Source organism: Gymnoscopelus microlampas, assembly GCF_963454915.1.
Source record: "Gymnoscopelus microlampas genome assembly, chromosome: 13".
Classification (NCBI taxonomy): Eukaryota; Metazoa; Chordata; class Actinopteri; order Myctophiformes; family Myctophidae; genus Gymnoscopelus; species Gymnoscopelus microlampas.
In genome coordinates this window covers 17,310,109-17,322,693 of record NC_139950.1, presented here as the reverse complement: position 1 = coordinate 17,322,693, position 12,585 = coordinate 17,310,109, and the positions used below count along the sequence as shown (strand labels likewise).

The following is a 12,585-nucleotide window of genomic DNA, read 5'->3' as shown; positions in this document are numbered from 1 at the left end:
AGAAATGTATGCTCACGCCTTTATGGACTTCCATATAACTGCCAGGCACACTTATATATACAGTATATATTTACATACTTAACACATACAGTAGTGACGCAGTACAGTAATATACACACACGATCCTAGCGTTGTATTGTAGCAGAGGGAGTTGACAAGCTGCGTAGATTAGCCCATTAAGACCGGGAACGCATCTGTGTAATTTTTTTTAATTCCAAAATAGCAGATATACAAGCTCATAGCGCGGCACTGAGTGCCGCACTATGAGATTGTAGATCTGCTATTTTTACATTTGTAACTCAAATCTTTGCTTCTGGGGGATTCTACAAATGTCTTCTAAATCCTAACCGTTTAAAAAAAAAAACTAATATCAGTGGTTCTCAAACTTTTTCATGTCACCTTACTTACTTACTTACTTTTCATGTCAAGGACCCCCAAAATGACATTTATTTGACCGCGGACCCCCATCTCAAAATATTTTGTTCCAGGGACCCCCAGAAGCAAAGATTTATAATCCTATATGAGTTAAAAACGGTCGCTTTAAAAATATATATATTCAAAGATTTGCAAATATGTTCATGATTTTTCAAAAATCGCAGATCTACAAGCTCATTGAGCGGCACTCGGTGCCGCACTCTGAGCTTGTAGATCTGCGTTTTTTGAATAATCAAAGAAATAAAAAAAATGCACATGTGTGTTCCCCGGTCTTAATGGGTTAAAGGTATACCGTGGGCGGTTAGCTAATTATCTACACATCATGAGGGGATCCACCTGCCGGTTTTAATCAGCGCCGGAGTGATGCTAACGCTATGCCCACCGTCGCTCGTGGCCTGCCCCTTTTATGTCACACAAAAGCTTATACTGTGCTCCTTGGAGCGCAGCCACCATCCATCCGTCAGCTATTCACTCATGCTAATTTTACATTTAATAAGGACAAGCACAACGACAGACATCTGTAGTAAGCCGCCGCGACGAGCGAGCGAGCGAGCTAGCGCGCGCCGCGACCGCAACCGTCTCTGCTTCGCCAAACTTTTCTCACGACGCGCCAGTGAACATTGCGGCGATGGTGAGCACAGAATGTCAGCGATTGTTTCCGTAGTTTGGATTTACTAGCTCTCTAGCCTGACGTCTTGCATGGTTTTCACTGTAACCTCAAGGTCAGGCCCTTCTCTGCTTACCGGCCAGCCGAGTGATGTAGCGCCCCCGAACAATAAGAATTGATTTATTATCCAAAACACTATCGGAAGATTGAGGCTGATTTTATTTAGAGTTTTATTTGGGGGTGCCGCGGGTCACGGCTCTCAATCTTGTTTTATGGGGCAGTGCTGTGAATATCTTACGGCTGTCTGTCAGCCCTACGGTATTAAACAGCTGATTTTTTTTTTCTCCCTCTTCTTAACCCATTGAGACCGGGAACGCATCTGTGTCTTTTCAGATTTCTTTGGCTATTCAAAAATAGCAGATCTACAAGCTCGTAGCACGGCACCGAGTGCCGCGCTACGAGCTTGTAGATCTGCTATTTTTTGATAAATCGTGAAAATTAGTGCAAGTCTTTGAATATATATTTTTTTAAGCAAACATTTGTAACTCAAATTGGACCACTGATATAGAAACATATGTTTTTAGCGGTGCCAACCGCTCTGCGTTTGACTCTGTCTGAGTGTCCGTTTGTTTGAGCACGGGCCGTTTGTTTGAGCACGGGATGAGCACGGCAAAGAAGCAAACAGCTATAACTTCAGTTTGCAGCATGCCACCAAGTCCAAATTTGGTATGTGGACTTAGACCACCAATAGGGACGAGCATGAATTGATGACGTTATCAAAGAGGGGTCCAGGGACCCCCAGCGCCCGTATGAGCACGGGATGAGCACGGGATTTTAAACAGCTATAACTCCAGTTTGCAGCATGCCACCAAGTCCACATTTGGTATGTGGACTTAGACCACCAATAGGGACCAGCATGAATTGCTGAAGCCCCGCCCCCTCTGTCTTCCCATTGGCTGGCCTTCAAACAGCCATAACTGAAGTTCGCAGCATGCTATGGAGTACAAATTTTGTACATGGACTAAAGCCAGCAATAGGGACTAACTGTCATTACTTAAGCCCCGCCCCCTCTGTCTGCCCATTGGCTGGGCTTTAAACAGCCATCATTCCAGTTTGCAGCATGCTACCAAGTACAAATTTGGTAAGTGGACTCAGACCACCAATAGGGACGAACTGAAATGAGTTAAGGCCCGCCCCAAAGGCACCGCTTCCTTCACACAGGGTGTGATTTTTTCAAGAAAATGTTAGAATTTAGAATACATTTGTAGAATCCCCCAGAAGCAAAGATTTGAGTTACAAATGTTCGCTTAAAAAAATATATGTATTCATATATAAGATTTGCACAAATTTTAACGATTTCTCAAAAGTAGCAGATCTATAAGCTCGTAGCGCGGCACTCGGTGCCGAGCTAGGAGCTTGTAGATCTGCTATTTCTTTATAGCCCTAAGAAATCTAAAAATTACACCCCGGTCATAATGGATTAAAGAAAGAGGCCTCTGTGTTTCATGTTCCACACAAATGGCATGAATGTCTATTCTCAGCCGTTTGAGATTATTTGACTGTTGGATGCCAAAACGATTTGGCTTGTATTTGAAAGCTGAGAAGTTGTGTGTGTGCGCGTGGCCTTGTGTCCATGCTGTGGTGGCCCTGTGGGGACAGATGACTGCGTCTGTCCTTTGTTGCCGGTGGCGGGGGGGGGGGGCAAGGTGTCTGTAGAGTTGTAATAACATGACCTTAACGGCACTTGAGGTCATTGAGGCCAAGGATGGGCTGTCCCGTGACAGCTGAGTAGCGTGTTTATTAAGGGTGTAAATTCCTGACCTCACAGACAGTTCATTTTGATTCTGATTCTAATTCCACCACGATTCAAATCAACGTGATTATTTTTTTTATTTTTTTTGGCAATACATGATTGTTGTTTTTTGATTGAATTTTCATCTGAGGATGAAAATTTGCATTCTTGTTAACTCCTTGTAATACAGTATTTACACTGCTTTCTTAACTGTACTGTACTGATTCTGATTGTTGTGTTAATTAACATACTGTCCCTCTCAAATAAACAAAGTAAAGTACAAATTTGACATGAGGAACAGATTCACCCAATATTGGAATATACTAGTAGTGGAATGTACAGTATAGAGCGTGCCAAAATCCCTGAAAGGGGCGTCAACAAGTGTCTTTTGGTAGCAGCGGACGTCTTTGAGGGGTATAAACCAGGTTGACTTAACATTGCCCAATGCCACGCCCAATGCCAACGCCCCCCGTGGTGACGACGCGTTGGCACGCTCTATAGACACCTAAATTATATACCAGCTACAAGTTCTGGCTTGAGAATAAGCAATTTACTGTACTGTTTACAGCTGACAACCTTGGTTTAAGATGACTGTTGACCGTGTGAATGTAGATTAGCATTTGCATACCTACAGCAATCACATTTTTATTTTTTTATTTTTTAGGTGGAGCGAGAGTGTCTCAAGGGAGATCAGGTACATTTTTATTTTATTCTTATATTTTATGTCCGTGACATTCTACTTTCTTTTTATAGGGTACACCGTTTGGTTGGCGGTGTAATTACTTTGTAATTATTTAATAAATGAATTAGGAATGTGCTCCCAAACATGTATAATTATAATATTTTGTCTTTTCATCATCATATTGTCCATATTGACCATCCATTCAGACATTCTGAAACGAGACACCCAAATAAATATACAATCTGAATAACTCACTAATGCGACCTTATATCAGCAGAGTAGAACAACGGCATTAAATACTCAATATCTAAACTGTTATTAACCGTCTGCAAAAGTAAGGGAGATATCCTGTCGACTTTCACTTTAGCACAGCGTTTTCCCGCCTACGAAATAAACACGCTCGTCTCAGAGCACAAAGTGGTTGTGACTCAACGGCGGCTCCTCTCCCCTGGCCATTTGCGCTGGTCTGCAGAGAACATGTGGCTCGAACATCTGTCTGCAGCCACTTTTACAAGCAACAAGCCGTTAACCCACTGAGACCGGGAAACGCATACTGTGTCATTTTAATATTTATTTGGCTATTCAAAAAATAGCAGATCTACAAGCTCATAGCGCATAGAGCTTTTAGATCTGCTATCTTTGAGGGGAAAAAATCATGAAAATGTGTGCAAATCTTTGAATATATATATTTTTAAAGCGAACATTTGTAACTCAAATCTTTGCTTCTAGCGGTCCCTGGAATTTTTTTTTTTTTTTTTACAAATGTTCGCTTTAAAAATATATATATTCAAATATTTGCACACATTATCACGTTTTTTAAAAAAATAGAAGATCTACAAGCTCATAGCGCGGCACTCGGTGCCGCGCTATGAGCTTGTAGATCTGCTATTTTTGAACATCCAAAGAAATCTAAAAAAAAACGTCACACAGATGCCGTTCCCCGGACTGAACGGGTTAAACCCGTTCCTACAGGTCCCAAAACGCTGTTAGAATCCTTAACACCTTAATTCTTCCCGCCGATGCATCTTGTGTGTCTCTCTCCCCAGGGAGAGGCGGGAACACCGGGTCAACCGGGGAGGCCAGGCAAAGAAGGCAAAAGGGTGAGTAAACAGGAGCTAGTGTTTGGCTTTGCTGTCTGTGTGTGTGTGTGTGTGTGTGTGTGGGCCCCGGCCCCACACTCTCTCTGGGGCTCACGAGTCCCTTGTTCCAAACTGAGAGAGACCCCCGGGCTTGGGGGAGACGGCCAAACAGCAGCTGAGGGGGCGCTTGTTGTTGGGGTGGGATGGGGGGGCCCAGACGGTTTATGGCTCTAGAGAGGTCAGCGTGGACCCCTGGAAACAGGAGAAGAGGGGGGAATGCTAATTGTATGACAATTAATAATGGGGCCCCCCCTCCATGCCCCTTGGGGGTCACGTACACAGAGCGTGTGAGTGGCAGCGCACGTGGTAACTCCCCACAGGGCGGCTGTGGTTTTGGTAAGTGTACGGTTTCCATGAAAAGCCATGCGGAGAGAGTTTGGGGGGGGGGGGAACACAATGTTTCATGCCTGAACAAGTGAAATATTACACCCCCCATTTAAATTAATCATCTCTGACTGTAGCAGCTCCGCCATGGAATTAAAGAGTCGGTTTCCCCAAAACCGGGGCCCTGAATGAATGAAAGTATGCATGTAATGGCCTCCGTTTAGACAGGGTTGGATTTGCCGGGAGGGGGGACCATGCCGCTGGTTTTTGATACCCACCTGAACCAACTCATTTTTATGGCCGGTGGGGGGTTTGTGGGAAATTAAATACATGCTTTTACTTTTGCGAAATGTAGTTCTAATGTCTGATCTATATGGACCCAACACATCGAGATGCAACGCGTTGAGAACTTGTAGATCTGCTATTTCTTGCTATTTGTTGCAGTTGTACGACAAAGTATATAAAGGGTTATATGAGTGGTTAAGAAAATGTTCCCCCCCTCCCTTGTTTTCACAAATGGAACCCTGAATTTAAGGCAGGGCTACTCTACAGCACTGGTTCTCAACCCCCATTGGTTCTCAACCCCAATGGGGGTTCCAGGTGGCCCCCAGCTAAATTAGTTAATATACCACTTTTTCCTTGTATACGTTGGCTAGTCAAAAAATAGCAGATCTACAAGCTCACGGCGTGTCCCTTAATGCCACGCAGCGAGCTTGTAAATTAAAAAAATATATATATCTTGAAAATGTTGAATAATTTTGAAAATCTTCTCTTCTGGGGGTCCCTTAACCTGACTGTGAAGCAAGCTTCTTGGATCTGGCAACGTCAGGTTAGGGGTCCCTGGCACAAAACATTTTTAGATGGGGGTCCGTGGCCAAATACATATCAATTTGGGTGGCCTCGACATGGAAAAGTTTGAGAAGCAACTCAACTCAAAACACACTCAACAACACAGAGTGGGACTTTCACCTTTCAAGTAGAGTTGTACTGTTTTAATGAGGGTGCATCACAGCAGACTGATATACAGTAAGATGACCCCACGGGAACAATGTTGTTGTTGCCTCTTGTCATCAAAGGCAGTGGCTGCGCCAGTGGTTCGAGGCTGCGGACCCCCATAACTCAAGAGTGTGTACAAATAGAACCAAAAGTTCTATTACATTTGGGTCCATTTGTACACTCTGAGTTACAGACCTTTTTAAGGGCCCCATTTGATATTATCCATATGATATCCAACTATCAATAATTTAGCTGGAGACCCTTTGAACCCCCTCAGGGACCCCTGGGGGGTCCCTGAGCAGGTTCAAAGGGTCTCCAGCAAAAGCCAAACTTTGCAGCAAAGCCAAAGTCCAGCAAAGCCAAACTTTGAGAAGTTTTCGTCACGTGTTACTTCCGCATTGATCCTGTTGTTATCCATTTATTGAATATTATATGAATATTATTCGGTCAGAGTTGGAGCTCTCTCTCTCAATAGCTCTGGGTCATCACGATGGCTGTGGCCATTCAAAAGAATATAGACTTGGCAAAGGACTAAATGCACCCATTTCCCCCTGCAGTGCATTAGTTAAAAGACAAATATTTTGGCTCTCCAGACTGTCTATATATTAGGCTAAGTTTCTGAGCACCCCAGTAAGTAGGTCAAGCGAATGTTCTCTTCAGATTAAGCAAGGGACTGGGATGGTGCCACAATACCCCAGACATCTGGACGCAAGCATCTCAAGCATTCTGCCCTTCTGTGTGGGAATACATTTAAACTCCAAACTAGCTCCGATAGTATAAACAATTTATGGCCTGTCATCGTTTGTGTTACTTCTTAATGGCTCGTTTCGCACATTGCGGTGAACTAACAGAGGAAGTTGTCCTTGCAGTGCGTTCTTGATCAGAAATAGCCGGGCTTGGAAGCCGTGAGCAGACAGTTATTTGATGTTGTTGACTCTCTTGCAGTCACACACCCCATTAGTCAGGGTGCCGCATTGTATCTCCGTCGCCGAAAGTTAGTGGAGAGCCGAGCCACCTCTTGTCAGAGGTTACAATTATGGTTTGCACTCCTCTGCGGTGAACGTAGCATTTTTTGACAATTTTATCCTCTCTCATATCTCCTTAATTGGTTTAGGGGGCAACACTCCGAGTACGTTTCTAGAGTGCACTTCCTGATGAATTCTTTGTTTCCTCTGTATTGTCACTTAATAACCAAGGAGGGCCCGCGGGGGGGGATATAGGAACCGTACTTCGATAGAACTGAATAAAATATTAAGTGAGGCATATCGTTGCTTTCGCGCCGAATACCTTGTATCTCCATGTTTCCAGATTTTAAACTTTTTATGTTCTTTTTTTGTTTGTTTGTGAATTGATGCCCTACTTCGCCGTACAATAGTGTCGTGCAAAAATAGCTATAAGGTCACAGCGCGTCCCAAACGTGACATGTTGCGAGCTTATAGATCTGATAATTCCTCAGCTTTTTCCTCTGTTTTTGAAACATGTTGTAGTGAAAGTGAAAGTGGTTAAGTCTGTCTGCGGCATTTATACAGTATATATTTAACCAATTAAAAGTATTAACACGAGCTATACGACTGCATAGGATCCATTGGAACACAGGGTTCTTTGTCCCTTTTTCCTGAATAGAAACAGCTTTGGATATACAAGGTTTTCCACCCGACAGTGACGAGATGAACAGGCCTTAACCCAATAACACCTGAAGCCGATTCTACAAATGTCTTCTAAATCCCAACAGTTTTTGGAACAAACTCATGTTGCTATGTCAGTGGTTCTCAAACTTTATATGTATATGGCCGCGGACCCTCATCTCAAAATATGTTGTTCCAGGGACCCAGCAGAAGCAAAGATTTGAGTTAAAAATGTTCGCTTAAAAAATATATATATTCAAAGATTTGCACACATTTTCTGTATTTTTCAAAAATAGCAGATCTACAAGCTCGTAGCGCGGCACTCGGTGCCGCGCTACGAGCTTGTATATCTGCTATTTTTGAATAGCCAAAGTGTAAAATAATGCTTTTTAGCTCGAATCAAAAAGTGACACAGATGCGTTCCAGCTCTTAACGGGTTAATGAATAACATTTATTCACTCATTTATTGATTTGTTTGCTCGTGTGTGTGTGCGTGTTTATTGGACTGTTATTGCTGTTAGAAGACGCAGCCCCTTAACTCTATTAATACCCCGTCTTTGATGACTTCTGACGGGCTGACTTCCTGGTGACTGTTAATGTGCTAAGGTTTCTGCTTTATTCTTAGCTCCGCCGGGTGGCGGTTAGCATGTGACCCCTTTGGAAAGCGGGTGACCAACCTGTGTCTCTGCTGCAGTTTCAACCCGCCTATTTTTAGGGGTGAAGTTGGTGGCCGTGTATCGTTATCAGGGGCTTGTCGGCAGGCCTGCTGATAAAGCAACGAGACTCTCACCCAATTAGCGGCTCCTGGACCATGATTACAACGTGTTGGTTTTGCGCTTGGAACCGGAGCCGCCATGCGTGCAAATTCTGGAGAGTGTGTCTGAACACAAAAACAAAAAAACAACAACTTTTCCTTAAAGGAGTAGTTCACCCCCAAAATGACTTATTTTTTATCAATTACACGCCCCACAAAGCCTTGAATTCATGGAGATTTGTTTGTTTTTGTCGCATTGTTAAGCCAATAATTTGACTCTCGCGTTGTGAGCTTGTAGATCTGCTATTTTCAAACATTTTAGTACTTTTACTTTTGGTGCTTTAAGTACATTTTGATACCATTACTTTTGTACTTTTACTCAAGTACATTTTGAATTCCGGACTTTTACTTGTAACAGAGCACTTCTGCATTGCAGTATTGATACTTTTACTTAAGTAAAAAACATTAGAGTACTTTATCCACCACTGTAGCCCAGACCTCCACCTCCCTCCACCTTGCTCCTTGAATTTATTGTCGGAGGAGGAGAAAAAACAGGGCTCACACTATAAGCCATTTAGATTTACTTCCAAGGAGATGCAGAGGGCGATGTAGTGGAAAGCAAAAGGGAGCAAAGAGGCAAGCGCTAAACGATGTCACTCTGCACGGATCCTTCTTCCTTCAAAGCACAAAGCAGCAAACAACAGCCGAGAGAGGGGGAGATCAAAGTCTCCCCCCCACCCCACCTGTGACACCCCCCACACGTCCATCACTGGTCGGTAAAGCAGCGCCGTTTGCTTTCCCCTTGTTTCGTCCGGCATGGATGTCGGATGTGGTTTCTTCATCCAGATGGAGGGTTTAGGGCCACTCCACTCCAAATGACCAATAACGGGGTCCCGTCCCCCCCACGTTACCCTTTGACGTTAACCCTTTTAGACCGGGAACGCATCATGTGTCATTTTAAGATTTTTTTGGCTGTTAAAAAAAATTGCAGATCTACAAGCTCATAGAGCGGCACCGAGTGCCACGCTATGAGGTTGTAGATCTGCTATTTTTTGGGGGGTAAAAAACGATTTTTTTTGTTTTAAAGCGAACATTTTTAACTCGGAACAACATATTTTAAGATGGGGGTCCGTGGCCAAATACATATCATTTTGGGGGTCCTTGACATGGAAAAGTTGCTCTAGCAACAATACTGTTAGGATTTAGGAACCATTTTTAGATGTTTGTATGTGGCCGCGGACCCCTATCTCAAAATGTTTTGTTCCAGGGACCCCCCCAGAAGCAAAGATTTGAGTTACAAATGTTTGCTTTTAAAAAAACATATTCAGAGATTTTCCGAAATTGTCACGATTTTTCAAAAATAGCCGATCTACCGAGTGCCGCGCTACGAGCTTGTAGATCTGCTATTTTTGAATAGCCCAAAGAAATGACACCGACGCGTTCCCGGTCTCAAAGGGTTAATAGTAATGAGAACTGCTTGCTTTCATCTATTATGGATTAGGTCTCTGACACAGAATGGCAGGCGGGTGAGTGAGTGAGTAGGACTTTGGGACTCGGTGGCACACACGGTATAAGAGCTTTCTTCCAGAAGGAAAGATGGGTAGTGCCAGTTACATAAAAGAATTTCTCCCTGGTTGCCCTCTCAGAGAGCAGCGTTCGGTGCATTATTCATCAGGGTGTTGTGTGAGGATGTGCTAAACGCCGTGTCGTCACGGTGGTATGGATCTGTCCTGCTGTGAGGACAAGGTACGAGGACGGGGAGTTTGAGAAGTTTCTTTCGGTGTGAAAGTTTTTTTTTTTTTGGAAGCCAGTGATGGAGAAAGTACTACATTTCTTTACCTGAGTAAAGTATGCTGCAATATAGAAATTTTCTGTTGCACATAAAAGTCTGGGTAATCAACATTGACTTGAGTAAAAGTACAGAAGTGTTGGCATCAACATATTCTTAAAGTACCAAAAGTATAAGTACTCATTATGCAAAATGTCCCGTCGCGACACGTTGTGAGCTTGTAGATTGGCTATTGTCGAATGGACGAAATTTATATATTTGCCTCTGAGATGTAGTGGAGTAGAAGTAAAAGTACTGAAAATACCTCAAAACTGTGCTTAAGTACAGTACTTGATGTACTTAAATGTACTTAGTTACTTTACACCACTGCATTGGAGTGCGGGCATTAATAGATTATATGCAAAGCAGCCATATTGGAAAGAAATTGGGCCTCTTCTTTACTTCCTTCACAGGTGTTACCAATGACACTAATGAAGGCTCTGTTCCATTTAGTGTAGCACAATGGTTCTCAAACGTTTTAATTTCAAGGAGCCACATAACTCTGAGAGTGTACAAATGGAACCAAATGGACCCGTAAGGGTCCATTTGGTTCCATTTGTACACTCAGAGTTACACACCCGCAAGGGTCCATTTGGAACCCCCTCAAGGAACCATGAGGTTCCCAGGACCACACTTTGAGACCCACTGGTGTAGCAGAGTGTTTCCAGTGAGCCAACATGCAACAATATCAGCACCCTGACTCTGTTTGACCAGAATGGAACAGAGCCTTCATTAGTATCATTGGTAACACCTGCGAAGGAAGTGAGGAAGAGGCCTTTCCAAAATGGCTGCTGTGCATAGAGCCAATATCATGTACTGTACACCGTCAAATCCTCATTATTAATTTAAATGAACCCGTAGGGTCCATTTGGTAGCACTCTCAGAGTTACAAATTGATGAATTAACACAGAGGGATTTTTAGCGTGTACAGGCATACGTGTGACATTGCTACGAGGGTTAACAGAGTAACAAACGTTTAAAATATCAACGGCACCATTTAATATGAACGTGTATAGCTCAGGCAAGGAGTGAAAACCAATGCTTGTTGATGCGTGCTGCTTGCATAAAAGCCAAAGATACCCAGGAAGAACACGGCGAGCTTGGTTTATTCATGTCGTGCCAGGTCCGCCTCGCATAGACACTGCTTTGGTAACTGGCACAGCACTGTGTGTGTGTGTGTGTGTGTGTGTGTGTGTGTGTGTGTGTGTGTGTGTGTGTGTGTGGCTTGTCAGTAGGCTTCTGTGGATTAATAAATAATCACCTCCAGAAGGCCCACAGTACAAGGTGGGATTTGGAGTTTTAACCCATTAAGACCTGAGGCCACGCCTAAAAAAAATCTATATCCTAAGAAAAATTCGGGGGAAAAAAATAATATTCACGATTTTTCAAAAATAGCAGATCTACAAGCTCGTAGCGCGGCACTCGGTGCCGCGCTACGAGCTTGTAGATCTGCTATTTTTGAATAGCCAAAGAAATCTAAAGTGACACAGATGCGTTCCAGGTATTAATGGGTTAATGCATGCATGGCATCCTGCCCTATTAAGCAACAATCAGTGGCGGAAAGTAACTAAGTACATTTACTCAAGTACTGTAGTAAATATTTTTAGGTACTTTTACTTTGCTTGAGTATGCCCATTTTTGATTGATTGATTGAATACTTTATTTACAGTTTTCAAAAGGCACAGAGGTACAGTTATACAATGATGCTAAAACACAGAAAGGCCTGAGGGCTTGTTTCCATTGTGGTCCTGTGTATTCAATTCATCAAGACAAAGAAAGACATACAATACTATACAAGTTACTTTGTAGATTTTAGACATTATTACGAAACATACATTAACCCTATATTTATACTTTGTTTATGCCAAAATAGCAGATCTACAAGCTAACAACACAATGTGACGCGTTGTGAGCTTGTAGATCTGGTATTTTTGAGACTTTGGTACTGTATTGGTACTTGTACTATATTTTTATGCCAATACTTTTGTACTTGTACTTTAGTTGAATACAGGTGTTTTACTTGTATTTTTATATTGTGGTATTGATACTTTTACTTAAGTAAAAAATCTCAGTACTCCTTCCACCAATGTTAGCCATTTGAATGTACCTGGACTCCAACAAATAGATTTTTGCTTGAGGAGCACACTGTATTATGGGCACGTGTTTGCCCTAATTGAATGTTTTGGGACCATTGCATTAGTTTTATAAATAAAATTGCCTCTATAAATAGATTCAAAATGTTGCCATTAATAAATAATTCACGCTCGTCTTTGATGCATTTTGCAGGATGTTAATACAGTTAATGCAAATCATTTGAAATGCTGCTTTAATCAGCGGAGGGCTTTCTCTCTGCGGCGAGGCGCACTTCCTTTGTGCTGTGGCTCTTTGGAAAGATGCATACCC

At 42.8% G+C, this 12,585-nt stretch overlaps 1 protein-coding gene across 3 annotated transcripts in view; it reads left to right on the top strand.

The window, feature by feature from the left end:
• LOC311059097 (uncharacterized protein) overlaps positions 1–12,585 on the top strand; it is a 248,307-nt gene that overhangs the window by 77,795 nt on the left and 157,927 nt on the right. For all 3 annotated transcript variants that reach the window (XM_084076729.1, XM_084076728.1, XM_084076730.1), the window contains exons 16-17: positions 3,499–3,528; positions 4,563–4,616. In XM_084076729.1, the coding sequence (XP_083932855.1) occupies positions 3,499–3,528; positions 4,563–4,616 (84 nt within the window). The remainder of the gene's footprint in view (positions 1–3,498; positions 3,529–4,562; positions 4,617–12,585) is intronic.